Source organism: Leucopleurus acutus (genome assembly GCF_964270905.1).
Source record: "Leucopleurus acutus genome assembly, chromosome: 2".
NCBI lineage: Eukaryota > Metazoa > Chordata > Mammalia > Artiodactyla > Delphinidae > Leucopleurus > Leucopleurus acutus.
The window spans coordinates 81,715,935-81,743,685 of record NC_139143.1 but is presented as its reverse complement, the minus strand read 5'-3'; the positions used below and the strand labels follow the sequence as shown (position 1 = coordinate 81,743,685).

Here is a 27,751-nt window from a genome sequence, read left to right as displayed (position 1 = left end):
GAAGGACAATGTTTCAAATGCCATTAGAGTCTCTCCACATAAAAAGCTTTGCCCATCTGATTTAGTTCCTGTTGGTACTGCCGATGCTCCTTTTCAAACAGCTGGTGCAGGGCAGCTTGACGGACCTGGTGGGGAGGGGAGAATAGAGTGTCATGTTTGCCCTCTGTTTACCCACCTTTCTCATTCTTTCTCCCTGGTTGCTTTCCCATCACCGGTGTTCTCTTGGATCTGGACTTAGCTGTGACATAAGCTAGGCAGTAGCATAGAGGCTGAACCATTGGAGGGGAAGCCTACCCATTTTTTTTCCCCATGGGTGAAGCTCCAATGTTCAGCAAATATTTGCTGAGAACATACCATGAACCAGAAACTTTTCTAGGCACCTTGGATACAAAGATGGTGACATGACAGCAACTGGGGACTCCAGGGAGAGAGAGGTTCCAAGAGGCAGGTATTAGGCACTAAGAAGCAGTCTTACCAAGGCGAGAGGAGCAAAGACTAGACTTCAGTTTGGGACTCTGCAACTGGATGCAAAGAATCAATGAAAAGGAGCTTTGGTTTTACAGTTAAAGAGTTGCTGCTCTGGTATAACGGCAGAGACTAAGAGCTTGGGAATCCCAGTGGGCAAAGGCACAGGGCAGTAGGGGCTGAAACTTCAGGTCACCCTTGCTAGAACTCACCATCAGTAATTGCTTGTTGGCCAGTGCCAACTCCTGCACCATAGTGTCCTGCATCCTTAGGATGGCATATGGGTTTCTCCTCTGGCTTAATGTCATCTGCCACAGACAGTGAGTGTGTGAATTACGCCACCTGTCCCAGGCAGAAAGGTAGGGGTTGAATGGGTTAAAGTCAGGAGTGGAGACAAAAATGCCATCAGTGAGGCTGCTTCTTCACCAGAACTTCTGTGCCATCCTGAGAAGACTGCAAACTCCTTGAAAGGATAACTAGAACTGACTTAGAACCTAGTATATTATGTCACTCAATCATCATAATAACCATGTGTCATAGATATTAATTTTTGCATTATACAGACAAGGAAACTTTAAAGTTCAGGTGAGTTGCCCAAGGTCACTTAATGGTAGACCTGGGTATCAAATCCAATCTAAGGATTAATTCCTTCCATCATACCAGTGATACTTAGTCCTGGCTAGGTCTGAATTAAGGTTTTCTAATATATAAGAGGAATATATGTATGTCTCTCACACACACACACACACACACACACACACACACACACACACATCCTCTGTTCAGATAATCCTGTTGACTTTTTTTTTTTTTTTTTTTTTGCGGTAAGTGGGCCTCTCACTGTTGTGGCCTCTCCCGTTGTGGAGCACAGGCTCCGGACGCGCAGGCTCAGCGGCCATGGCTCACGGGCCCAGCCGCTCCATGGCATGTGGGATCTTCCCCGACCGGGGCACGAACCCGTGTCCCCTGCATCGGCAGGCGGACTCTCAACCACTGCGCCACCAGGGAAGCCCCTCCTGTTGACATTTTTTTAAAAAATCAAGTATTTTTTACAGATGGCTGAAAAATTAAATTGATACAGAAATAGATATTAAACAAAAAGTGAAAGCTTCATTCTTCGGCCCCAGTCCTTCTCAACAAAGTTATCAGTTTCCTGTGTATCCTTACAGAAAACTTCTCTATATCAGTAAGTGTTATCTTTTAATTTTTTTTAACATGAAATCATGTTTACATAAGCAGTATTACTTAACAATTTGGACTTTCTGTATCAGCACAAAGAGATTTACTTTGTTCTGTTTAAAGGCTGTCCAGTATTTTTGTATCATAATTTAACCAGCTACATGTTGTTTCTAGCTTTTTTATTTTCATAAACAATGCTGTCATGAATACTCATGTATGTACATTCTAGTGCTTTTGCAGGTATATGTGTGTAAAGTAAATTCCTAGAAGTAGAGTTGCCAGTTCAAAGGATATGTGAATTTAAAATTTTGATAGATTTCATAAAAAAGGCTGCATCAGGGACTTCCCTGGTGGCACAGTGGTTAAGAATCTGCCTGCCAATGCAGGGGACACGGGTTCGTAGCCCTGGTCTGGGAAGATCCCACATGCCGTGGAGCAACTAAGCTGGTGCACCACAACTACTGAGCCTGTGCTCTAGAGCCCGTGAGCTACAAGTACCGAGCCTGTATGCCACAGCTACTGAAGCCTGTGCGCCTAGAGCCCGTGCAACGCAACAAGAGAAGCCACCACAATGAGAAGCCCATGCATTGCAATGAAGAGTATCCCCGCTCACTGCAACTAGAGAAAGCCTGCGCGCAGCAAAGAAGACCCAACGCAGCCAAAAATAAACAAACAAAATTAAAAGAAAAAAGGTTGCATCAATCTTGATTCCCACTAACACTATATGCATTCTTCTTACCTCACATCCTTGCTACCTCTGGATATAACCTATGAAACCTTAAAAAACAGGCTTATCCTATCTAATCCCAGACCATCTTAGAATCTTCTGGGTTAAGACGTGTGTTTTTTAAAAAAGCTCCCCCGGGCTTCCCTGATGGTGCACTGGTTGAGAGTCCACCTGCACACGGGTTCGTGCCCCGGTCCGGGAAGATTCCACATGCCGCGGAGCGGCTGGGCCCATGAGCCATGGCCGCTGAGCCTGCGTGAGAGGCCCCAACAGTGAGAGGCCTGCATACCGCAAAAAAAACAACAACAACAACAAAGAAAAGAGCTCCCCAGGTGATGGAGATATACAGCCTAATCTTTTGAGTTTTCTCATTCATTCATTCAATAAATACCGACTGCATACCTACCACATGGTTAGTGCAATGCTGGGCAACAAATACTTGAATTTTCCTTAAAAAGTAAAAAAAGAAAACAACAAAAACTTGCTCCAATTTTCCTTCAGAGAATGGGAAGCCAGGGACAATAACCATTGCCTACGTAGCCTAACCGAGTGGGCACTACGAGGCTGATCTCTGCTTGTGAGAACAAGGACTGCTTCTTGCCCCTCCCATACCTGTTTGCATTCTTCAGGAGCCCCTAACAAGATGGAGCAGATCTCAGAAGTGGCTTCAGGACAGGAGGGTGAAAAGGTCAATCTGAAGGCTAAGGGAAGGGATAGAAGCAGAGATTACCTGTCCACCATCTTCTTAAGTCCCGGAGCCCTTTGAAAACTCTGCAAGAAAAGGGAGTTCTGTTGATCTGCCTTGATCTCCAGTACCTCACTCAGTACCCTATCATAGTGGGAGACACATAGACCTTTCCCTTTAGAGACAGGGAGTAGCCAATTTCCTAGGGGAGGTGGGGAGAAAGTCCTACTCCTTTCAGAATGGATCAAAGGTAACATGCAGTGGTTAGTATGCAACAAATATCTGAACACCTACTATGTGCCAGACATCATCTCCCACTCCTGCTACTACCCTTCTGTTACATCTGTCCATTTCTGGTAAATTGATCTGGAAACCTCATCCAGGGAAACGCATCCAAACCAGCCCCTTTTCCAACTCTGCATACTTCTACTTTTACCATCTTTTCCACAGACATGTCTACAAACTTGCTCGATGTAGTCTTAGGAGACTGAACAGGCTCTACTTTGTTTTCAGTCACCAAGGTTTCAGTAGTCATAGCAACACTTACACCTCCAACAATGAGCCTAGGCCTAGGAGTTGATTGGTCACCTGGCCTGTTGCCCTGGAGACCTGAAGGGAATCCTCGTTCTCCAGCCTTCTATTAGTGACACAGGCAATTCTATGAGCAAGGACCACAGTCACATTTCAGGATTTCTTCTTTTGTGGTCCCAAGGAGTATCTGTATGGTTCTAGGTCCAGAGAGCATATCACATGCCTGTTTTATTAAAAGACAACTATAAAGGAATGAATCATATGCTTTATTCTTTAATTGTTCATTTTATTAAATAGTTTATATAAAGTCAGACCAATATATTGGTCTGACCATTCCTTCACACTACCCCACACATGAGGAGGAATGGGATTATGTCAGGTGTCAAAACATTCCCTTTTCACTTTATTCATGATGGTATGGAATGAAAGTAGAAGGCAGATCCTTGCACGCCAGGGAAGTTGTGTTAATGTTTCAACACATCCTGGTTTAAGTGGAGCACCAGGGTAAGTTGTTCCACATACCACTCATGGCCTCACCCAATCTCCCCACCAGTTCCTGTATACCTTTCCCACCAATGAACTCTTAGATGTCTCAAACCCAAATGGTTCCCATTCAACTGTGTTCGAAGGGACAGATACAGAAGACAAGACACCAAGTCCCATCATCCCAACTCTCACCCTTGGGATTATTTATAGTCTGGAAAAGAACAGATGAACCATGATTAAAACCAAGTGAGGATTTTTAAGGAAGCTTTAACAGAAATATTAAGAAAAACATCTGAATTCAACTCCAGAGAAAAGTGCTACCAAGGGAAAATAAAGTCTTAACTGATGTTCTGAAACTGGCCGTAAGAGAGGGTGGGAGAATGATCTCTAGGCATGAACTCTAAGAGCTCTGAACTTAACCAGAGCTTCAGCTGATCCAGTCCGGGCTGCTGAGCCAGATTGACCTGAGGGCTGCCTGGCAAGCACACTGCAGTCTGTCTGGCTTCATCAACAGTGAGAGTTCTTCAGCTCCATCACAGAGTACTCTCCAGTGTGTTATAGTTGTCCTTAAAGCTCTTCAATTCAAGGAAGTGCTTGGCACGTTTACTCTTCTGACTGGAGGGGAGGTATGTCACCTGGATGGTTGTTGGGGAGACTTCAGGAGACTGGGTTAGGTCTTTGGCTGCTGACTGATGTTGTCGCTGAGAGCTCCCACTTCGGGCTTTGACCCTGAAGAAAACAAAGACGGCAGGTCACGGACAGAATGAGGACTAATGGAAGAAAACAATTCAAGGCTTATCCATCCTATAAATGCAGCTGTAGCCACAAATGGTCTCTGTCCTACCTTATAAACTAGTTACTAAAATCTCATCTGGTAGCCTAGAAATAGCAGAGAAACCAATTTTCCCACTGAGTCCCTGCCTCTGACTCAACCTCTTCATTTCACTGTGCTTAAAGAAAACTTTTAATTCTGCTGATCCACCTAATGTGTGCATGCCATTAATATACTCCCAGTCCCTTGAAACAACTGAATAACAAAAAATAATATTGAAGTTAACTACTGAGCACTTATTAGGACATTAAACCTGGTGCTTTACCAACATGTAATTTACTAACATCCCACTATTCCTATAGGGTGGTATCATCCCCTTTTGCAGGTTAGGAAACTGAGGGTCCATCCAGTAAGTTGCCTGAGGTCACAAAGCTAGTAAGAGACAGACAGCTGGGATTCAAACCTAAGTATGTCAGATTTCAGAGCCTTTACTCTTCAATATACTCATTGAAACTTTCTAGAAACTAGAGATCAAAGAAACTAAATTTTTTTTAAATTGTGGTAAAATACATGTAAAATTTACCATCTTAACCATTTTTAAATGTTTACAGTTCAGCAGTGTTAAGTACATTCACATTGTTGTGCAACCAACCTCCAGAATTCTTTTCATCTTGTAAAACAAACTCTCTGCCTATTAAACAACTCCCTATTCCCCCTTTCCTCCAGCTCCTGGCAACCACCACTCTACTTTCTGTCTCTATGAATGTGATTACTCCAGATACCTCACATAAGTGGAATCATACACTATTTGTCTTTCAAAGAAACTGAATTTTGAACAGGCCTCCTGCCTGACTTCTAGACCAAATGCTCCTTTCCACATGTTCATTTTTATTAGTTTTCTAAGTAGTTTTTACTAGAACCTTTTGTCTTTAGAACAAGGTAGTCTATTTTTAAGAACAGAGAGAAGACAGGACAGACATACCCCTTATCTTCGGAGAAAGAGCCATAATCAACACAGCAGAAAACAGATGTACTCTTTTCACGGCTGGTAACTAACTTTTTATTCTAGACTGGCTTTCCCTCTTTACTCTTTCAGTTACACGTATGCATAAACAACATAATGAAGGTTTGTTAGTACGTATATAAAATGTTCCCAGTGAGGGACTTCCCTGGTGGTGCAGTGATTGAGAATCCGCCTGCCAATGCAGAGGACATGAGTTTGATCCCTGGTCTGAGAAGATCCCTCACGCCGTGGAGCAACTAAGCCAGTGCGCCACAACTACTGAGCTTGCAGTCCAGAGCCTGAGAGCCACAACTACTGAAGCCCGCATGCTCTAGGGCCCGTGCTCCGCAACAAGAGAAGACACTGCGATGAGAAGCCCGTGCACCGCAACGAAGACCCAACACAGCCAAAAAAGATAATAAATAAATAAAATACATAACATTAAAAAAAAAAGAGGAATTGTGATGTGGCCATAACATAAATGGAAAAAAAAAAGTTCCCAGAGAAAAATCATGATGTCTCTTCTATAACACAAGCCCTCGGCAGCTGATTCTTTAGTGACACCTTTTGTTTCAGATAGGGTTACTGATACTTTAAGTGGTAATAAAAATGGTTGGCATTTAATTCTTTTATCGAACCAAGGCACAAAAGGATGACACTGGGGCCCTGAAGAGAAGGCATCTTTGTGTGCTGAAAAACTTTATTTTATTCCCTTTATTGGTGTAATAGGTTATACCAATTCTGACATTTTACTGAGTTGGACAAAAAACAAAAACAAGAGAAAAAGAGATGCACAATAGTAGGAGAAACTTCTCTTATTAGCTTGTAGAGCAGCATCTGCTTTCCAATGTGAGCAAGAAGCTGCTCTAACAGTCTAGGACCTGACAACTCTTATGTTATCATAGATTTTGTTCACAGTGCTTTTGAAGGTCATCTCACTGTGGGAACAGTCCAGCACTACCTGTATTCTCTAACCAGCTCCCTTTGACATGTTCCCCTCCAAACTCACACTGTGGCCAGCTCACTCAGGGCCTCCTGATAGCGCAGGTACTCACTCTGGCCAAAGACCTGAAGAAAGAGGAAGGAAGAATGAGGATCTCTCAGTCTGGGGCATCCCTTTAGTTCCCTGAAGGAAAAAGTGGCCATCTGGCTTACCCCTGTCCCATAGCGGGCTGTCTCATAGCCATCCAGCAGGGTATCAATGAGGGCCTTGCGCACACCCTTGAAAGGAGTACTAGTGTTTCGAAGATCTAGCAGATAGGAGCGGAAATTCTTGCCCATTAAGGAACGGGGATGCCGGCCTTCAGCATGAAATGGGATCTCTATGGAGATAATAGAACAATGATACCCCCTTTCCCATTTGTTTAGTCTTTCTAATTAATTTCCCAAACTTACAAATAGGTCCAATGAGTGAGTTGGGGGGAAATTCTAAGAGAATTCAGAAGACCAGAGATATAGAGCTATATCTGAGTGGTCATATGGTGGTGGCAATACAACTGTTAAACTATACCAACGACACACAATAGTGTCATTTTCCTATTTACCCTATTTACCCATAGTTTAAGATATTAACTATGTTTTGGTAGAGATAGAGCATTTCTGACAATGGTCATATGTAAAAAATTCAAGAGCATTTCTGACAATGGTCATATAGAAAAGAATTCAAGAACCATCTAAGTAGGCTTGGTGAAAAAGCAGATGCTGCCTGTCTTTTGTGGGAAAACAAGCAAAGTACCACCATCTAGTTCATGAAACTAAAGGTCTAGAAAGGACAAAACAAATCCAGATTCTTTGGAGAAAAATAACTTACATACATCATTTTCCTTAGGTAAAATAGTAACCCAGTACTCTCAAAACTAGGAAATTCCTACCAGCCGGAGATGTGCAGAAAGGACAAATTCTAACACATAAAGTGGGTTCCTCCCTCTCTTCCCCAGGTGAGCTTTCAGGATCCGGAACGGCTGCTGAGCAGCCCTTACCAGAGGCACGGATGGCATCCAGAGCTTTCATCCTGTATAGATAGTTGTAGCAATCTGTTAAGAAAGAGACTGGTCTCAGGTATAACCCTCAAAAGATTCTCCAAACTCCAGGAAGCTTAAAGAGCCTCCCACATCTGACATATACCCAGTAACAAGGACCCACAGCTGCTGAGTCTGCCAGCAGCTATGTTTATAACTCTGAGAGCAAAGGAATTCTGCGTTTGTGAGACCCCTCACTGAGGTATCCTCCAAAAGTATGTCACATACTTTGATTTCCCTGGGTTTCCAGCTGCAGCAGTCTTGCGTCATCATCTGCAAGGAGCTGAGGTTCATATTTGATATCCTGAACCCTGGATAGTCGGATATCAATCTCCTCTTTTAAGTCCTGTTCGTGTGGAGAAAAGAATACACAGTCACTTAGCCTGTACTTTGCTTCCCATCAGTCTGGAAAAGGGGCAGAGCAGGTGAACAACTAAGACAACAGAAGCAGAGAAAATGCTCATTTGGATAATGAAATTGCCAGGTAAGACTCAAGAATTTAATAAAGAATGGGGCTGGGTTCGCTAAGAACCTCTCCAAACTGCCTATCTCTAAGCTAGATCTTTTAACCTGCCAGAATTCCTTCAAGCTCTACACCATTATTTCTGATTTTCAACTGAAATTTTGGGGGGCGCTGAGTGGCACGCGGGATCTTAGTTCCCCCAGCAGAGATCAAACCCGCACCCGCTGCAGTGGAAGTGCAGTTTCAACCACTGGACTACCAGGGAAGTTCCCTTGACAGGATTTAGAAGAATCTTGGTTAGGTGTCATAATGAATTTCCTGAGCTGGGAAAAAATGGACATCAACTGGAAGTCATAATCTACTCTAAAAACCTGTAAGATCTGTATGTGGTTTAGAAGTTTGGGAACTATCCCTACCTGGTGGACCACAGGATTTCTAGAGGCTTTCTTCTAGAGCACATTTAATTTTTTAAGTAGGTAATTCAAAAAGATAAGAAAGGTGTCACCCCCACTTACCCAGAAGCAAACACTGTTAACGGTTTCATATTCATCTATCTTAAGAGGGTTGCCAGAGTCCCAGCAAGTATTTTCTTGTGACATTTAGGAACTTCTATTGTGAAATATGTCATTCATAGAATACATTTGACATATATATACACCTTAATTACAAAATTCATTAAGATGCAAACCTGTATGCACTATCCAATTTATGAACTGGAATATGACCAATGACTTGGAAGCATTGTGTGTCCACCCGATTGAATGCAACCTCCAACCTTAACTTCTCAAGTTTTATTTTTCTTTGCTGTTTTATCACATCACCCTGAGGAAGATGTTTAGCTTTGCCTGGTTTTGAACTTTATACAAATGGAAAATATATACATATATATTTTTTGGAAAAATACTTTTTGAATTGCTCTGCAACCTATCTTTTAAAGTTTTAAATAAATTTTACTGAGGTTTAATTTACACGCAATAAAATATATCTATTTTAAGTGTGTAGTCTGACAATTTTTGACAAATGAATACATCCATTCAACCACTATCCCAATCAAGATACAGAGCACTGGACTTCCCCGTTGGCGCAGTGGTTGAGAATCCGCCTGCCAATGCAGGGGACATGGGTTTGAGCCCTGGTCCGGGAAGATCCCACATGCCGCGGAGCAACTAAGCCCGTGTACCACAACTACTGAGCCTGTGCTTTAGAGCCCGCGAGCCACAACTACTGAGCCCACGTGCCACAACTACTGAAGCCCGCGTGCCTAGAGCCCGTGCTTGCAACAAGAGAAGCCACTGCAATGAGAAGCCCGCACATTGCAACGAAGACCCAATGCAGTCAAAAATAAATAAATAAATAAATTTATTAAAAAAAAAAAAAGATACAGAACACTTTCATCACCCCAAAACGTTCTTCATCCCCCTTTGCAGGCAACCTCCCGCTTCATGCCCCAGGGAACACTGATGTGCTTTCTATCGATATAGTTCCTCCTGTTCTAGAATTCCATACAAATGGAATGGAATCATACAGTACGTATTCTTTTGTGAATGGCTTTCTGGCACTTTTTCACCTGGCATAGTTTTGAGATTCATTCATGTTTGTGATTTACTTTTTCCACTCAAAAGTATTTTGGAGATTCACTTGTGTTCATATACTTATCTTCAGTTTATTTTCATTCCTTATAGTGTTCCAGAATACTATTACGTTATTATATATCCATTCTCAAATGGACATTTAGAGTAACAGCTTTAAAAAAATATATATTAGAAACAATGCTGTGAGTATTCTTGTACGTGTTTTCTGGTACACATGAACAAAAATTAATTTCTCTATGGTAGGAGTGGAATTGCTGGGCTATGGATTAGGTACATTTGCAACCTTACTAGACAATACCCCAATATTTTCCAAAGCACTTTTACTAGTCTGTACTTCCACCAGCAATGGATGAGAATTTAGCCAGAACATTTTAGAGCAAAAGGAATCTTGATCTCATCTAGTCTGAGGTTGGGAGATCCTAAATAGTCAAAGGTTTGATTGGCTCATGACATACTGGAAACTAACCCTATATCCTTCTTATGGGAGGCAGCTGGCATTTGGAGAACTGGGAGAATGTGGAAGCACTGTTGAGGTTTCAGGCCACAACATCATCTTTGAGGCTTTCCATGAAATATATCAGCAAAGAACAATGAGAGGAGGGTTACAGTACTAGTTAATGAAAGGACATTGCTCTAGGAGTTTTGTGTCCTAGCTCTAGCCCTCCCACTAACCTGCTTTTCACTCAACAATGAATTATTACTATGTGTAGGCCCTGGCTCTACAGCAGTGAACATAACTGGCATGGTGTATACATTCTTACAGCTTAGAGAAGAGAGAGGCATTAAACAAATAAACATAAAAAAATAAACAAATAAACATAAAAGAATATTTGTAGTAAAATGCTATCTGAAAACAAAGATCTACCTTATAATGGGTCATAAGCATTCCTCTTTGTAGCAAATAGTATTTGAGGTAAGTTCTAAAGATCAAATGAGCTAGCCAAGTGAAAACCAGAGGTAGATCATTCTAGGCCACAGTGACAGCACACATAAAGAAATTCAACCAGTGTAGCTGGATCCCAGTGATCAGGGAAGAGCCATACAAAAGGAGGTTGGTAAGGACAGCAGGCAACCTTTACCCAGAAGTGTAAGGCGGAAGAAGCAGGATGGGGGTGGCAGTTGGGGGCATTACGAGTTCTGTGGGGCATTAGAACATGTTAGGTTTGAGATGCCTATCAGACATCTAATTGGAAATGTTAGGTAGGCAATTGGATACACAAAGATGGAACTCAGGAAGGAGGAATGGGATAGAAATAAAATTTCAACAGTAGATATTTAAAGCCAAGGTAAGGAAAACAATTACCTAAGGAGAAAGTACAGACAGAGACTGCTTCGTTATTCACTTCCTGTATGTCCTCCAGTAAGCTGCTTCCTTTTCTTAGATTTCAGTTGGTAACATGAATGATAGACCTAGATGATTTATGGGGCCCTTATAAATCTAAAGTTTTGCAATGGCAACCCTTCTCACCGATCTGGGGCTAATTCTAACCACTCTAACCCCATCCTAAATCAAAAAAAAAAAAAAAAAAACCCCAAACATTAAACACTGGGTAGTTTAAATTGAACTGGGAAACATCATACCATAGAGAGTTGGGAATTTTCATCCAAGTCCTTCATTCTGCAGATGCAGAAACTGAAGTCCCTGGATAAGCTACTTGCTGTGCCACGGCAGTGAGCAGGTAAGCCAAGACCCAAGATGACCTTTATTGCTCAATATACTAATATAGAATATACTAATATACACATGGGTAACTGAACAAGGAAACACGGGAATTAAGTCATTTCTAAAGGCAAAGGAAATCTCATTCTGGGCCCTAATGGATCTGGAAAACCGGGCCTATCTCATGACTTAAGGACCTACCTTGGGGGCATTGTGTCCCACAGGGACATGAGGTCCCCTTCGGGATTTCATCGCAAAGCGCATGATTTGCCTCTTCACAAAAATAAATAGCAGTACAAACACCTGTCCAAAAGATATGAAAAGTAAATAACCTAGAATTAAAAAGTTAGACCAAAAAAAGGCATGCCTTCATTTCAAATCCCTCAATTCGGCCTCTCACGAATGCTTTGGGGTATAAGCTGGGACAAAGCAAGGCCGTCAGCGATGGCGTGGACATAGACAAGCCTGTAGCGTAGAGGCTTGGGGGTCTTTATTCTAGGGTTTAGGGGGAGGGTTCTCGGCCAGGGGCGGGGCGGTCGGTGACTTATGCTCCCAGGTACTCCTGGGATAGGAGTTAAAGCCCAGAAAAAGCGCAGGTGAGTGGGTGGAGAATGAGGACCGGGAACTGCTCAAGAGGAGGGTCTCTACTGGGTCAGAGGCGACAGCAGGAAATGGGGTGGGGGAATCTCCTCACCAGGCTCCCGTAGGCCATCACCAGCACGACATTCACGCCGGACAGCCAGTTACTGCCGGACGCCATGGCCTCCCCACCCCGCGCAGAACCGCTCCGGTTTACCCCGCTGCCCTGCCTCGTCAGCCCGGGCTGCGCCGAGGCAACGGCGCCTGGGTTCCCTGAAGCGCCCCGGCCATTTCCTTACGGGGAAAGACCAAGGCTGACCGGGCCTGAAAACATGGCGGACGGGGGGGGGGTTAGGAAAGAAGAACGACGCCTTCCCGCTTCCCCCCAGCACGTGACTCAGGCACGCAATGACAACCGGGACCGACCAGTGCGGAGACGCGGAACTACGCCAGTAAGAGGAAACGGAGGCTATCCGCGCGTCACGTGGTGGAGGCGGGGCCGCCGCGGAGGAGGCGGGGCGGATGCGCGGAGCCAGAATGAGGTGTCTCGTGGCGAGGCGGCACGCGCACGCTTGCGTGCGCGTCCTTTTTCACGTCACGTGCTGGGGGACGCAGGAAGGCAAGTGGGAGGGGGAAGGCGCGAGAGCGAGCGCAAGAGGGAAAAGGAGGGAGGGGGGTGGGGAGGAGGGAACCTTATATCACGTGACAGGGGCGGCGCGGCCCGGGGTGTCAGTGTGGAGGAGACTGAGGTAAAGTTGGGAGCGCAGCGGCGTTGGCGGCGGCGGCGGTGGCGGCGGCAGCGCGGCGGGGCCGGGTATTGTCCGCGGCCCCTTTAAATCCACGATCCCCCTTTTACCCTCCCTCCTTTCTCTCCTACCCCCGCCGTATCCCCCTCCCTCGGTAGGCCCCCCCGCACCGTGTGTTCCCCGCTGTACACCCCCTCCTAGTCCTGCGAGCCCTGCGCCCTCCCCCCCCCCCCGAGTCGGCCGCTGGAGGTTTTGTTTATGGTTGGGTTCGCGGCCTAGTGGGCCGCGCCAGAGCCGGGGCCTCGATTTGGGAGCGTGGCCGGGGCGGGGCTTGGGGCAGCCGGAGGGGGGGGCCATGCGGCTAGAGCCTGAGAGGGGGGAGAGCGAGAAAGAGCGCGAGCGAGCTAGGCCTGGGCCCCGCCTGAGGTAGGGCTCTCTCTGTACCCTGGCCGGTGCCTGTGGAGAAGACGAGAGGGCCTCCTCCTTTTCCAACCCTCTGCGGGCCTCCTCTGATCCGGATCCGGCCTGGTTTGGGGGTGGCGGGGTGTGTGGGGGGGAGGAAGGGCGATGGGGTGGAGCTGCCCCAAACTCCCCCATGTGGCCCTCAGTTTGGAGTGCGGAGGATTAATTTGTTCCGGGTGGGAGGTAAGGAGGCGATTGGCCCCGGGAGCTCCCGATGTGGCGCTGAGCGGGGTGAGCCTCCCATCCTCCACGCGTGGGCTTGCGTCCCCTCTCCGTTTCCAGCCTCTTTGTCAGCTCCTCTTATTACCTTTCCTTCTTGCTCACCGCTCCAGCTCTTGGAATATATTTTTTTGCTGCTGTCTTTAGCTTTCTGTCTTCCATACTGTAGTTTTGGGTACCCCAAACAATTAATGTTATTTGGGAAGCTGGGCCTGAAGGCCCCCATAGGGTATATTGCGCCTAAGGGACGTCATTAGAGCAGTGGGGTATGTGTTCACTCTTCTTATAATGGGACAGGAATTCCAAATTTCTTCGACCCTTCACCTTGTGGACAGTCCTTAAATTGCTTTGCAAACTGATGTCACAAACAGGAGGCCGCTCCTTTTCCACCGTTCTTGAAATGTAGCCATCTCTGGTGTAGGATGTTGTGGAAAGAAAAACACCACAGTAACAGGCCTTTTTTTTGTTGTTATTGTTACCCCTTTTGCCTTTGATTGTCCCTGATTATTAGATGGAGAAATCCTTTTTGTCTTCTCCCCAACCACTTCCACCACCCATATTCTGCTTTGGGGATGGATGTCTGATGTGACTTGCTGGGATGTGATGAGGGTCAGTGACAACCTGAAATACAGGAGAAGTAAAACGTTTTGGCTGTCTATGGGTTGTTAAAACTGCTTTGAGATCCTACAACCATTGTCCTTAAAGATTAGACTATCTCAGTGATTATTTCCGTCGTGAATGGGAAGTCGGGAAGTGTTGCTGGCATGTAAACTAATGATGAAAGGCCTTAAAACGTACTGTTTGGATTTTGATTTTTAAAACCCCTTGTTGCCAAATGTGTCCTAACTGGGAAGTACTCTTTTTTAAATTAGATTCAAGTTGGGGAAGGGGATGCAGGGATCATTTCCACAGAGCATCTAGGGGAATTAGTTGCTCTGTTAGAAGTAGTAAGCCTTACCCACCCCCCTTCCAGCTTCATAGTTTCTGAATTGTTTCTCAAATTAGATTGTAAGCTCCCTGAGGGCAGCAACCAAGTCATATTGCTTTTGTATTTTCTAAAGTATTGGACACATAGTAGATACTCAATAAATACTTGTTATTTATTTTTTTCTGTAAAATTTCTCTGGCTATTTTTTTAAGTAGCTGGTTTTCAGAAAACAGTCAAGGGCACTCTTGTGTTGAAATCTGTATTTGTTCCTGCACTATTCCCTTGGTCTCCAATACTTGTCACCTACTTCCCTTAAATATTTTTATGTTTTAAGAAAGAGTACTTAACAAGATTCCTCATCTCCACTGTGATAACTCTGGGTATGTGTCTCTGCTTGCTACTAAAAGGCTACTAATTCTGTGCCCTCCAGTGATCCATCCCACATCACTTACTTTTGATCTTTTGGTCAGTGTTGTTACTACCTAGGTGGTAAAATTGTCTTAGTCACACATTTCAAAGCATTTGTAAGAGAGAAGTGGAAGCTAATAGCAAGAGTGATTAGGAGGATTTTTTTTTTTCCCCTTTCCTGAGTAATTGTGTGGCTTTCAAAATGACTTTTTAATGTATTTACATTGGTTGGTACTGTACATGCAGTTGTCCATACAGGTAGTCCTGAAATTCATATCCACAGTGTAACTCATGCTCACAAATTGAAATCACATGATGAGTAGAAAGCAATCAATATTTGTAAGTTACAGGAGAGGCCACTCCCATGTTAGAATGTTCATCTTAGAGTCAATTATAATAAAGCCTGATATTTTTTATTTTTCTGTTTGATTTGAATCCAGGCGTACTTGGTTGAATAACACTTGTTTATTGTAAATTAAGTGTTGGAACTTGACAATAATGGCAGCCTGGGAAAATGGACTACAGTGTATCAAATAATCCTGTACTACCTATACATATTTACAGGCCTTTTTGTGCACATTTGTGTAGGGAGAAGAGGTAATGGTTAAAAATTAGCCATGAACTTTCCTTAAAAATATTTCTTGGTGACAGGGAATGTAAAACTCAATTCTTAATGACTGCATCAAACAACAAAGACCTATGTAACATATTGACCCAACTGGCTGAAGAATTTATCCACAGGGAAGTTGGCTTTCTTTGTGACCCAAGAAACAGGTGAAATTCAGTCTCCTAATATTAATCCTTGCATATTTCTTTAGAAGCCCAGCCTACCTGTCCCTCAAATCCATCAATGTCTTCTGGGCAGCTTAGAATTACCCTATATGAAGTATCATTAATGAAAAAAAATTCAATATAGAGCAGAAAAGTATAAACTTGTCCTCTTTGGCAGGGAGTAAAACAATGCAGTGTAACCTTATTTTGAGCATTCCATCATATGATGAATGTTTTCTTTGTTTACTAAATGCAACAGCTGAGATTGCATTATAAAACAAAGTATCAATGAAGGCAACTTAAATTCAGTAGAATCTTTGCTTGTTAGAAGTGTTACTAACAAAACTGATCTGGTTTTGGGAAGGCCCTGTGTGTTCCATGTCTCTAGAGACTCAACAAAGTCATCTTGCTGGCAATAATGTCTCAAGTTTAAAATGACTTCCCAGAAGCACTTTCTTCCAAATAAAACTCTGTGCTAGATGCTTTTGGTTTGGGACAAATTTGGGATTCTCTATATATTAAGGTGAGTGGTGGAGGGGAATTGCAATTCTGGTTTCTTGGAACTGTGAACTTAGGAAACCAACAGAAGCAGCCACAGAAGCAGCCACAAAAACAGCATGTTAGAATTATTATCCAAGGAACTGAGATTCTGGGCAAAGTCACTGGGGCTGATACGTGCCCCCACACCATACCGAGAGATAGAAACTTGAGGGAGGAAGAAAGAGGCTAGGCTTGAGCTTGTCCTTTCCCAAATGATGGAGGACACATGCAACTTACGTTTAAAAGGTTGTAAGGCAGGTAAAGCTGTTTTCAAAGGTAGGTTGAGTACAGCATTTTAAATTGTTTTTATTTGGAGTGTAGACTATTCCCCTTCCTGGAAGGCTTTTGTTTCCAGGCTTTGCTGATTATCTTTCCTTCTGTCAAAGGGACGTTGGGTATTTTCACCTATTGGAAGACTTGATTATTAACATTGTTTTGCTTACTATCAAGATAGCAAAACTTCACAAAGGCTGCGTATAGGGGACTGTAACCAAATCGTGCTCATAACTTTAAAACAAACCATCACAACACATGTTTTATATATTTCTTGTTTTACAAAAATGGATAAATAGTCATAGTTCTCTAAGGAATTTATCATACTGGAAATCTGTCTTAAGAACAGGTGAATGTTGGTTTGTCTCTTTAAAGAAGTGAAAGTGGTAAAGGTGCTGATGAAAGAGAGGTTGAAAACATTTTGCCCACATTTAACATCTAAACTGTTTTTTTTTTCTTAAATCTTTCAGTATTCTACCTTGTAAATACTGTTATTTGTATATACTGTAAATGATGACGTCGGTGGGCACTAACCGAGCCCGGGGAAACTGGGAACCACCTCAAAACCAAAATCAGACACAGCACAAGCAGCGGCCCCAGGTAAAGAACCCAAGGGATATGGATCCATGGGATAACCTTGCTGGTTGATACAGGTTTCCATCTAGTGCAGCATCATTCTGTGCTTTGGATTATTAGTTTGGGTTCGTTATTCTTATTTTCTAATCCATGCCTCTTTTCACTTGGGGCCTGGTAACTGTTAATGACATGCTGTGATGCAATGGGCTTAATTTACTGCATTATGAGGCTTGGAAAGAATGGGTCCTGTGCTTTGTATCTCTAAGATAGCATTTTCCTTCCTTCACCTGGGTTGTTTTAGCAATACATTTCTTATTTCCTAGACCTTGCACTTTGATATCCCTCTAGCCAATCTTTGTCTTGCCACCTTCTTCCTTTCCTTTGCTCTTCTTTTCCCTAACTTGTCTTTTGTTTTCCTCTCTGGTCTCATTGAGGCCTAATCTGATTTTTCCTTTCCCATGAGGAGTTAGCATCTTTACTATGTTCCTTCAAGATTAACAGATGAGACACCCTAGAGTATTGCTCAGTTTTAAAGAGTAAATTAACCTCCTTGGCACCTGGGTGCTGAGGTTTATGAGTTCTCTCTTTTTTTTTTTAAGTTGGATTTAGATATGATCTTTTTTTTTTAATAACTAGTCTGGTATTTGTTGGCAGCTAATATGAATGAATTAATTTGCATTTGTTTATGGTCAGTTAAATTGAATATGTAAGACTAGAACTTTCCTCTTATTCATTTTTCTTTCACTTCTTTTTCCAGGTGAATTTCTAGCAGAATTTTAGTACTTAATCTCAGTTGGGGCTAAAATTTCTGACATCTTACAAACATACACTGGATACTTGGAAGATATGCCGAGTGTATCCTCAGACTAAACCTTAATGATATTCTCATCCCTAAGGAATAAAAGGGTGGCATTGGTCATTGCAGAATCAGGAACAGGGTTTACACATGACTTTGCAAATAAATGAAATTGAATTAAGGCACAGACGTTTCAAAGTGGTGCTGTGACCCCAAAGTGAAAGTCTCTTTAACTGTGAACATAGGTGAAAAAGCTCCCTGCTTTTTTAGAGATTGTAGCTTGAAATAGTCACAGCTTCACTCTTTGTTGTCATGGTGGTAGCGTTTTATTAGTTGGTCATTTGTAACAAGGAGAAGGAAATTGGGGTGGGAGATGATGAATGTTGACTATATAGATCCCTCTTATTTCTCTAAACTGTTGTCTCTTGATCACGCTTTCTTAGGCCACTGCGGAACAAATTCGACTTGCACAGATGATTTCGGACCATAATGATGCTGACTTTGAGGAAAAGGTGAAACAAGTGAGTGTATTGCTAATTTGCCATAAGCTGTGGAAAAAGACATCAAGATCAAAGCACAGTTAAATAGAATTGCTGCCTACCAGGATATTTTCCACTATAGTATTAAATGAATTATGAGTGCTTTTATTGTCTGATTGTACCCCTTTGGACAGATACCTTGTTCAAAGAGGTTTTACCTTAATTTTAATCTCTTGTTTATTGAATGACTTTGTTGATACCATTGTACAGCAGCTTCGAATAGTTGTGGCATCTAGGAAATGTGGCAAGTCATGGTATACTGGATCCTGTATGCTTCTGCATTTGATTCTCTATTAGATGCTGTATTATTCAACTGCTTTATAAATACTTTTGCCCCATCCCTAATCACAGGTTGTTAATATTTTGCTTTTGGAACTAGAGTACCAAAATTCTGCATGTTTTACTTTTTTAAGCCTGCTTCTTTCAAACTCAGCTGTGTCTTCTCCCTTTTTTCCACCTAGTTTTCTTTTGTGGGGAGTGCAGGCTTGTTCATGATGGTTGCTGATCTTTCTCTTTCAGTTGATTGATATCACAGGCAAGAACCAGGATGAATGTGTCATTGCTTTGCATGACTGCAACGGAGATGTCAACAGAGCCATCAATGTACTGCTGGAAGGAAACCCAGATACGGTAGAGTGCTAATAAAGTGTTCTAGAAAGTGGGTCCCTCGTTGAGAGGCTAGTAAATTCCAGAAATAGCAAGTGGGGTAACTCACCTTAAAGCACAGTATTTTATTCTCCAAATAAAGCAAGGAACTGTCTTGGAGATTATTTACCGCAGGTTGCAAATACTTAAAATTTATGTACAATAAATAGGAGAAAACAGATAAAATCAGTTTCTTCTAGTTGGCCTGGAAATAAATTATTCATTCTAGGCTAGTGACTGTTTTCAAGATTTGGTTAGTCTGAGTTAGAGGTGCTATTTAATAGCCTTAGTTACTAATCATGGAAGATTTCTGCTCACATGTTTTATTGCTATTGAACAAAGCCTCAGACTACTGGATTCTGATTTCAGAACACTCCCACCAATATCAGCTTTACATTTCACAATACCTTTTCATCATGTGAACTTACTTCTGTTGAATTAGCAGAGAAACAAACTTTAGAGCCTGTTGACCATCCCTGGAGATGACAGGGGATATTGGAGGAACTCTTGCCCTAGAATTTAGAGTTGCTTTCACCTCCTCCTTTCCTTTCTATTTAATGAGAATCCTGTGTTTTGTTATTGTCTTATTACTGTTTCAAATTTTTAAGCCCCTTAAGAGCAGGGATTCTGCCTTACTAATTAATCTTTGGTATGTTCCTGCAGTGTTTAGTAGAGACCTTTATTATTATTTTTTTAATGAGGAGTGTATCATTTGAAGTCATTTTTATTTACTTGGTCTTACTCAGGGGATCTTTGGTTGAAATTGATAACCAGATTTCATCCTTAGAGAGATTAACTTACTGATGTTACAGTGTCACTTTAGCTGAATGTTGGAGGTTTGTCAGTTTCCTCGAAGCAATGGGAAATAATAGTGAAAAACTATTTTTAATCATTGAATTTAAATTCGTACCTTTTTCTCTTCAAAAGTGTGGTCCTAGATTAGATTTTATATTATGGGCCTTGTTTGAAAATTACTGCCTGGATAATCAGAAAGCAGTTCTGGTTCATCTTGAGTTTACTCCAGAGTAATTGCCTCTGTATTTTCGAGGCAGTGGGGTAGAGGTAGAGGTGAATCTACTTACACTTTTAAAAAGTGTGAATTTTTGGGGGACTTTCCTGGCGGCCCAGTGGTTAAGACTCCAAGCTCCCAGTGCAGCGGGCATGGGTTCGATCCCTGGTTGAGTAACTAAGGTCCTGCATGCTGCATGGCACGGCCAAAAAAAAAAAAAGTGAATTTTTTTTTTTTTTTGCACAAGTCATATTTTGTTTCACCTTCTAGCATCTCCTGCCTAGTGCTACAAGTCTGACCTTTCACAGTATCAAAAAAGAAAAAAAGGTAGAGAATGTAGGTTTATGCCACAAATAAATAAGCTACTAGTGAAACCAATGGGAATCAATGTTGGATGTATTTGGTTGGATGAGATCGTATTAGAAAACTGGCAGTGCCTCGGGAAGATTATAGTAATTCTTTTTACTACAGAACCCATCTCGTGCCAGCAGCTGATGTATAACCATAGAGAAGAAAAAGGTGACAGGTTTCTGAAACCTATCAGGTTTTGAGACAGAGTAGCAAAAACTCGAAGAACTGTGTCGAGTCTGGTTTCCAGTGTTGCTGATGTAGATTTAGCTACAAGGTTACTATAATTTATGAATTGAAGCTACTGTGAGCAAAAATTGACCTACCAGCTATAATGTGGAATCTGGGTGGGTTGAAAGAGTAGGCAACAAGGAGCTGCCGAGTGCTAGGCAGATACTTAATTTTTAGTAAACTATTTCTTGTGGACTTTTTAGAATATGTAGATATGCTTTTAGTATGGTTTTAAATATACTGTTTTTGAACTTAAAAATGTTTAAATTGTGGTAAAATATACTTAACAAAATACATCAGTTTATCCATTTTAAGTATACAATTCATTGGCATTAAGGACATTGACAGTGTTGGACAACCATTACCACTATCCATTTCCAGAACTTATTCATTTCCTAATTAGAAACTGTATCCATTAAACAGTTAACTCTCCGTTTCCCGACTCCCAGGTTGGGGTAACACCTATTTTCACTACCTCGTGTAAGGTTCTGCCTGTTCTTGGTACCTCATATGAGTGGAATCAAATAATATTTGTCTTTTTGTGTCTTCGTTTAGCAAAATGTTTTCAAGGTTTATCTATATTGTGGCTTGTGTCAGAATTTCACTCCTTTTTAAGGCTGAATAATATTCCGTTGTATGTTTGTAGCACATCTCGTTTATCCACTCATCCACTGGTGGACACTTGGGATTATTTGGAAATAAGTTGTTGTAGACATCATAGTACTTTATTTCCTAAATTCTTTGGCATGTTTCCCTTAAAGGTTACTCTTTTATATGACCACAATATTATTATCAACCCTGACAAAATTAATAGTAGTTTCATACTACTATTCCATATTTTCAAAGTTACTGGATATTAGACACCTGTTGCTGAGCAACAGGGCCATTGTAGTTTGGGTTAGATGGTATCTAGGATAGTAAAGCTCTGATAGTCTTGGTGATTGAACTGGAACTTTTATTTGTACATATTTTCTGCAAAAATTTGTAAATCAATGTATTTGTGTGTTTAAAACTTTAAATTTATAGGGAATTCGCTGGTAGTTAGGACTCCACGCTTTCACTACTGAGAACCTGTGTTCAATCCCTGGTAAGGGGACTAAGATCCTGCAAGCCACACAGCAAGGCCAAAAAAAACCTTCAAATTTATAAAACTCATTTTCCTAAGGAATGAGTTTTTGCAAGACTGTTTAGCTCATTTTCCTTACTGTAAATATTCCCTCCTGCAATCTGGAATGAACTGCTTTGAGGAAGGTTGAATCGTATTGTAGCAATTCAGGATGTATAGGGGAGAACACAGTGAATAAAACCAGGAATGGAAGGCTTCCTATAGTCAGCATGTCTCAAGGCCAGGGCTGTGCTTTCCTGACTGCTACTTGGTCTTCTTTTAAATAAAGGAAATTGGTGTGTGTGAAGGGGGGTGGGTTGGGGAGTAGGTATAGTTGTTTTCCTCATAAATTCTAGGTTGCTGAATTAGAGAATATACTCAAGAGTCAAATGATATTCATTCATTCTGAATTCAGAGTTAACTTTTACAAACTTTCAGTTTTCTTTTCTGCTTTATTTGACATGGATAAGGCTATAAAAAACTGGGAGTCACTGAATCCAAAGGGAATTAGTTTTTTCAGCCCAGGAAACACACTTGACAGAAAGGTCCAGTAAGTAACTAGGTCCTTTGACTACCACGCCGAGTGACTGAACTGGACAGAGATCTCGGTAACCCTTTTGGAAGTGATCCCTGCAATCCATTTGCTTATAAGCACCTCTTCTACAAAAAGGGCTTTAATTTTGCAGTGATAGGGGTAGAATTTGTTTTGAGGTTCTGTCTATACTCTCCACTTAAACAGAAATAAACTAATAGAAGTTATCTTAGATGTGGATGCTGAGAGGAGAATGGTTAACAGTTGTCCCAGCTTTTATCTCTGGTTTCCTGGTAGCAGCCTATATTGATTAGACATGAATGCTCTGCTCTTCTTTAGCATTCCTGGGAGATGGTTGGGAAGAAGAAAGGAGTCTCAGGACAGAAGGACGGTGGCCAAACGGAATCCAACGAGGAAGGCAAAGAAAATCGAGACCGGGACAGAGACTATAGTCGGCGACGTGGTGGGCCACCAAGACGGGGGAGAGGTGCCAGCCGCGGACGAGAGTGTATGCATGGGGCTTTAACAAAACCAGTTGTGGGTTAGTAATGTCTAGACTTGAGGGATGTCAGGGCTCTGCGAGGCTGGATCTAGTAACCATTATATCATCCTTATGATTTTTCTTAAAATCATCTGTTCTGAGACCTTGGCATTTCTTGCATGTAGCCTTTTCTAGCAACAGCCACCAGTTGAGCATGAAGTTACCTTGTAGCCGTTTGTAAAATTGTTTGACTAGTAACCATTCCCTAGTAACCATCATGTTCCATCCTTCCAGCTCATTTTCTCTTCTTTGTTTTTGTCTCCCCACCACCATGTATACATACCATTTATGTACATACTTTCTATTCACTTTGCTCTGGCCATCTGTGGTGTTTTGTTTTGTTTTGTTTTGTTTTGTTTTTAAATTTCAGTTCGAGGTCAGGAAAATGGATTAGATGGCACCAAGAGTGGAGGGCCTTCTGGAAGAGGCACAGAAAGAGGCAGAAGAGGTCGTGGCCGAGGCAGAGGTGATCAGTTTGTTGGCGGGATGGATATTGGGGGCAAGCTACTCTTATTAGTTTAGTAGGGGTCTACTTTATTTAAAACCAGACAAATTCACATGGACTCTGGATACCTTAATTGTTGAAGTGTCATGCAAATTCTAGAGACTACTGAGTGGGCAGTGGGAAGGAAGGTAGATGTCATTTCCTCTGCTCTTTATTGTTGCTATTATTGTATTTGCTTGAGGATCCAGCAGTTTGATCAGCAAAGGAACAACCTTGTCAATAATAATTGTCCTGCTGTGTTATATTAACTGATGTGCTACAGAGTGAGAGAAGGAATATCTGATGATGTCAACCACTTACTTTCCAAAGCTGCCTCTGTTGGCAAGGTGATTTTATATCAACTTCTAAAATATTTCTTTCTCCCTCTTTTTCTCATTCTTTAGGTGGCTCTGGTAGGCGGGGAGGAAGGTTTTCTGCTCAAGGAATGGGGTAAGTTTCATTGATCCAGTGTTAAAGTCTTTAATTTTTCCTTAAGCATTACCATAATGTTTTAGCATGGTTAATATCCTGGTATCCTGAGGATAATAGGCAGCTATAACCAAAATGTGATCAGAACGATTGCTGGACTATTTCATCAGGTGTGTATAGGCATAGGGCTTATTTCTGGGAGATAAGCATTTACCACCTGAATTATTTTATCTCATTAGAATACACATACCTGCTATTTTCTCAAAATCTTCATGTGGATTTTATTGGTGTCCTAATCCAAAAGGGATAGTGGATATAAATTAAAATTATATAAAAAAAAAGATTATACCATGAAATTTTAGGTAAGCTGGTAAGTGAGCAAAAGTAGACAGCTTATAGGCTTATAGAATGGGGCCATGGTTGATCTGTACTAGGAAAGAGACAGTCAAGATTCTGATTGCCCTCCTTTTGAGTTAATTTTCACTGGTGCTGCTTAGAGCTCAGAGACTCTTTTAAGCTTTTTTTTTTTTTTTTTTTTCTCCCAGAACCTTTAACCCAGCTGATTATGCAGAGCCGGCCAATACTGATGATAACTATGGCAATAATAGCGGCAATACATGGAACAACACTGGCCACTTTGAACCAGATGATGGGACGAGTGAGTGACTTTTATTAGTTTCTTGTCTCTGGGAATCTAAAGAAATAATTTTTTTGAGGATATACTTAACAAAAAAGTGGAGTAGTTTTTGGCTGCTGAGTCAGAGAGAGGAAAGGGGTGACAACTGAATTGCAGTGTACTCTCCTTCATTTACTTTGTGCCCATGGGCACATTATACATGCTGTTGCACCTGATCTTCATCACTATTTTATGAAATAGACATTATTTATCATCACTTTCCAGATGACAAGACTTAGACTGCAAGAGTGGTTATGAAATTTGTTTGAACTCAGAATTTTTTGACTCTCAAAGCTCATGCTCTTTCCATTATACCATTAGCTGCAATTGTATTTCCTAGTGTTTCTGTTTGGCTACTTAGCTTTGCCTTTTGAAAAGATATCCAGAATTAATCAAGCCACTACTTGTAAAGATGAATAGGGCCCAGAATCAAAGCCCACTGTCAGTTTGTTTCTGCATACAGAGATAGGATTATCTTTTTCCCTTAATTTTTTGGGAAATCTCAGTTTATGGGCAAGAAGGAAATCTGGAGACTTTCTGCCTTTCTTTGTTGGATAGTCTTCTGGGTGTGGTAGAGTATTATGGGATTCGCTTTTTTTGTTAGCTGACTTTGATGCATATTTGGGTAGTGTATATATGTTTGAGGATATGTCAGGCTTGTGGGATACACCAAGATGTGTTTGGGAGTAAGAGATAACTTTTACTACTTTAAATAAGAACAGCCTCTTGGTTCCAGAGTACTTTCTTATGAGACCAGCTACCTCTTTCTGGCTGAGCCAGCACATGGAAAGCCTGAGAATTTTTTCCTCTTACAAAGTGGGGGAAGGGTTAATATTAGAGCATGAAATAGGCTCTTTGACTCCTTATCCATTTAAATTTGCCTTACCCCCTTTCAGAAATCAGTTACCTTAATCCTGCGTCTTTAGGAAGGTCTTTGGCACAAATCACTTCTCATCTACTGCCCACAATATGCTGTACCTCAGGTCCTGAATGTTACTTGCTTGTTGTTCATCAAGCTATCTTATAAACTCATTTTTAATACAGATTTCTCATTGGTGGAGGCTAAAGTTGAGTTATTGGCAAGCTAGATATCTTTTTGAAGTCCCTTAACCATTTGGCTATGAAATATCCTTTTCTGTTTTAACTTATACTTTGGAGGCATTAGAACTGCTCTTCATTCATCTCTTGATGGCTTTGTAGAGCATTGGTAACAGTCCGAATAACAGATATGTTTCTGAGCTGTAGTTCGTTCTTGGGTATTTGGCTTTTTATCATTGGCAGAAAAGATAATAGAAGTCGAGGGATTTGTTTTTAGTTGTGGATAGAAAATTAGGCATGGAGTCCCAGTCCTAGATTGAAAGCCTTAGCTATTTTCAACAAGGATCTGGTTGGGAAAAGAGAGAGGGAAGAAAGAGGTGTGTGTTTATTTATACTGAGTAGAGAATAGCAGATTTGGGAGGCTAGACTCAGAAATTTTTGATTTGTGGCTGAATGAAAAATTATGTGAATTGCTTGTTAGTGTGAAAGTGTTGAGTATAGTTTCATGCATTCCCTTCAAGTTTCATGATTTGAACTTAAGCTTCATGCATGATCTCTTTTTGTGTTTTCATGATAGCAAATTACAAATTCCCTTTTTAATTTAAAAAGAGACTCAAATCTACCCTTAAAATATCCACAGGTACAGTGGGAATTGTGTGTTGGGGGCAAACATTTTCATTCACAAGCAAAATTTCACTGGTTGTTTTTTCTTTTCTTTTCTTTTTTGTTTCAGGACTTGATTTCATTGGGGTTGAGGGGTCAAATTATCCCCGAAAATTTGAGACTGCTCCTGGTATGATACATCCAGGCGCCTAACTGCCCCGGATATTTAATAGATTTTTATGAACTGAAATATCTGTGGATATGTCATTTTTCTGTTTTCCTGCTTTTTATTTTTTGCTTTTTTCTCTCATATTCTGTGCCTGTTTTTCCTCCTTAAAAAAATTAGTTTAATGAATATTTAACATTTACATTGTCTGTGCTTTTTGCTGATGGAATGGAAGCCCTAATCTTTTGTTCAGAGCATTTGCACTCTTTCTGTGCCTTAACGCTTCCTCAATGTAGTCCTTTTCCTTAGCCAAGACCATATGTCCTATATAGGAAGGTGTCAAGTAGCTGTCTACAGTCTTCCTTTCCATTCCAGATGCAGTCGCTAGAGTACAGGGGAAAAAAAATTTCTTGCATTGAGAGATAGCCTCTCAGTAGTAAATGACTTCTTAGATCACTTCCAATTCTAGGATTGTGTGTATGTGTTAACCCAGATTTTGGATTCCAGTTTAGCCAGGGTGGGATGGTTGTCAATGGGGAGGAAAAATGCCATCACTAGAGAGGGAGAGAAGAGTGTGGTTTGTAACTTGTCTAAACTGAGATTGGACTTTAGTTTGATTTGGAGAACATTGTCATTATTAAGTGGTTTGGAATTTCCCTGGCATAGTTTTAATATTGTCCTGGGAAAGGCATTGCACTGAACATATTTTTCTCTAGGAAATAGGATTTTTCATTATTAAATGTTTAAGAGAATTTCAGACGGGTTTTGTAGGTGTTAGCATATTTCTCTTCAGTGACAGTGAAATCTGAATGCCATGCGTTCATTCTTTCATTCTTGTAAGAAGTTTCCCCATTTGGAGAGAATGTTTTAAGAATTATTAAATATATACTGTTATTCTAGAGAAGAAAATAAGGCATTTTCTGGTCCTTGCTACACCGAGGTTCCTGTTTCTTAGTGTGGTTCTTTGGTTGAAGGGAAGAATTTTAGGTCTCATAGAAACTCACCTATATTCCTTAAAAAATGCCAGGTTCCTTTTCTGAGGATATGTGTATACGTAAAGCAAAACAAGGGGAATATGCAAGGTGGTTTGATTATTTACAGACCTCTCCTACAGAAACTGTGTCCCTCCATTGTCTGTGCCATGACTTTTACAGGTCAGATTTTGTGTTTTGTATAGTTAGGACCAGTACGGTAACTATTACACATATTTTATTTTTCAATCTCATCTTGTGTCTTCTGAAAAGAACAGATCCATTGGGGTTTCTTATAGTTAAATCAAAACGATCTATAAACTTGACTTCTGCTGAGTATGCATTTTTAAATTTAATTTTATTTTTGGCTGCGTTGGGTCTTCGTTGCTGCACGTGGGCTTTTCTCTGGTTGCAGAGAGCGGGGCCACTCTTCGTTGCGGCGCACAGGCTTCTCATTGTGTTGGCTTCTCTTGTGGAGCATGGGCTTTAGGCACGTGGGCTTCAGTAGTTGTGGCACACAGGCTCAGTAGTTGTGGCACATGGACTCTAGAGCGC

General features: G+C 41.5%; 3 protein-coding genes across 15 annotated transcripts in view; 1 reads left to right on the top strand and 2 right to left on the bottom strand.

Moving 5' to 3' along the window:
• Positions 1-23: 23 nt before the first annotated feature.
• CFAP141 (cilia and flagella associated protein 141) lies at positions 24-3,591 on the bottom strand (the record flags this gene model as incomplete). Its single annotated transcript, XM_082858638.1, has 4 exons — positions 24-125; positions 678-807; positions 3,102-3,142; positions 3,493-3,591. The coding sequence occupies 4 exons, from the start codon at positions 3,589-3,591 to the stop codon at positions 24-26; spliced, it is 372 nt and encodes a 123-aa protein (XP_082714764.1).
• Positions 3,592-3,852: 261 nt separating this feature from the next.
• Positions 3,853-12,490, bottom strand: LOC309957790 (protein C1orf43 homolog). 4 transcript variants are annotated; one of them, XM_082833257.1, is made up of 7 exons: positions 12,276-12,485; positions 11,783-11,884; positions 8,095-8,212; positions 7,828-7,881; positions 7,004-7,170; positions 6,858-6,916; positions 3,853-4,802 (listed from the first exon to the last, which is right to left on the bottom strand). In XM_082833257.1, exons 1-7 carry the CDS (start codon positions 12,339-12,341, stop codon positions 4,607-4,609), a joined length of 762 nt encoding a protein of 253 aa, XP_082689383.1. In that variant the 5' UTR covers positions 12,342-12,485; the 3' UTR covers positions 3,853-4,606. The 4 variants fall into 4 exon arrangements, with proteins under 4 accessions (XP_082689383.1, XP_082689384.1, XP_082689386.1 ...); XM_082833259.1 differs by having other exon boundaries at positions 4,706-4,802; positions 6,810-6,916; positions 12,276-12,487; XM_082833258.1 differs by lacking the exon at positions 11,783-11,884 and having other exon boundaries at positions 12,276-12,490.
• A 28-nt stretch (positions 12,491-12,518) lies between these two features.
• The window catches only part of UBAP2L (ubiquitin associated protein 2 like), a 42,895-nt gene continuing 27,662 nt past the window's right edge, over positions 12,519-27,751 (top strand). For 4 of the 10 annotated variants that reach the window (XM_082833252.1, XM_082833250.1, XM_082833246.1 and 1 more), the window contains exons 1-9: positions 12,867-12,909; positions 16,978-17,107; positions 18,323-18,400; positions 18,938-19,048; positions 22,628-22,796; positions 23,200-23,295; positions 23,718-23,763; positions 24,288-24,400; positions 26,190-26,249. In XM_082833252.1, coding sequence (XP_082689378.1) covers positions 17,018-17,107; positions 18,323-18,400; positions 18,938-19,048; positions 22,628-22,796; positions 23,200-23,295; positions 23,718-23,763; positions 24,288-24,400; positions 26,190-26,249 — 763 coding nt within the window. In that variant the 5' untranslated portion in view covers positions 12,867-12,909; positions 16,978-17,017. Of the gene's footprint in view, positions 12,613-12,866; positions 12,975-13,580; positions 17,108-18,322; positions 18,401-18,937; positions 19,049-22,627; positions 22,797-23,199; positions 23,296-23,717; positions 23,764-24,287; positions 24,401-26,189; positions 26,250-27,751 lie in introns of those variants that run through there. The other 6 variants (XM_082833255.1, XM_082833254.1, XM_082833249.1 and 3 more) reach the window with 5 other exon arrangements.

What these genes read in the sequence shown, in the direction of transcription:
- LOC309957790 (XM_082833257.1), bottom strand. Translation starts at nt 12,341, where the DNA reads ATGGCGTCCGGCAGTAACTGGCTGTCCGGCGTGAATGTCGTGCTGGTG. An exon ending in GGAAACCCAGGGAAATCAAA is followed by an intron (nt 7,882 to 8,094) that starts GTATGTGACATA and finishes CTTTCTTAACAG; the next exon opens with ATTGCTACAACTATCTATAC. An exon ending in CTGAGTGAGCTGGCCACAGT is followed by an intron (nt 4,803 to 6,857) that starts GTGAGTTTGGAG and finishes TGTTTTCTTCAG; the next exon opens with GGTCAAAGCCCGAAGTGGGA.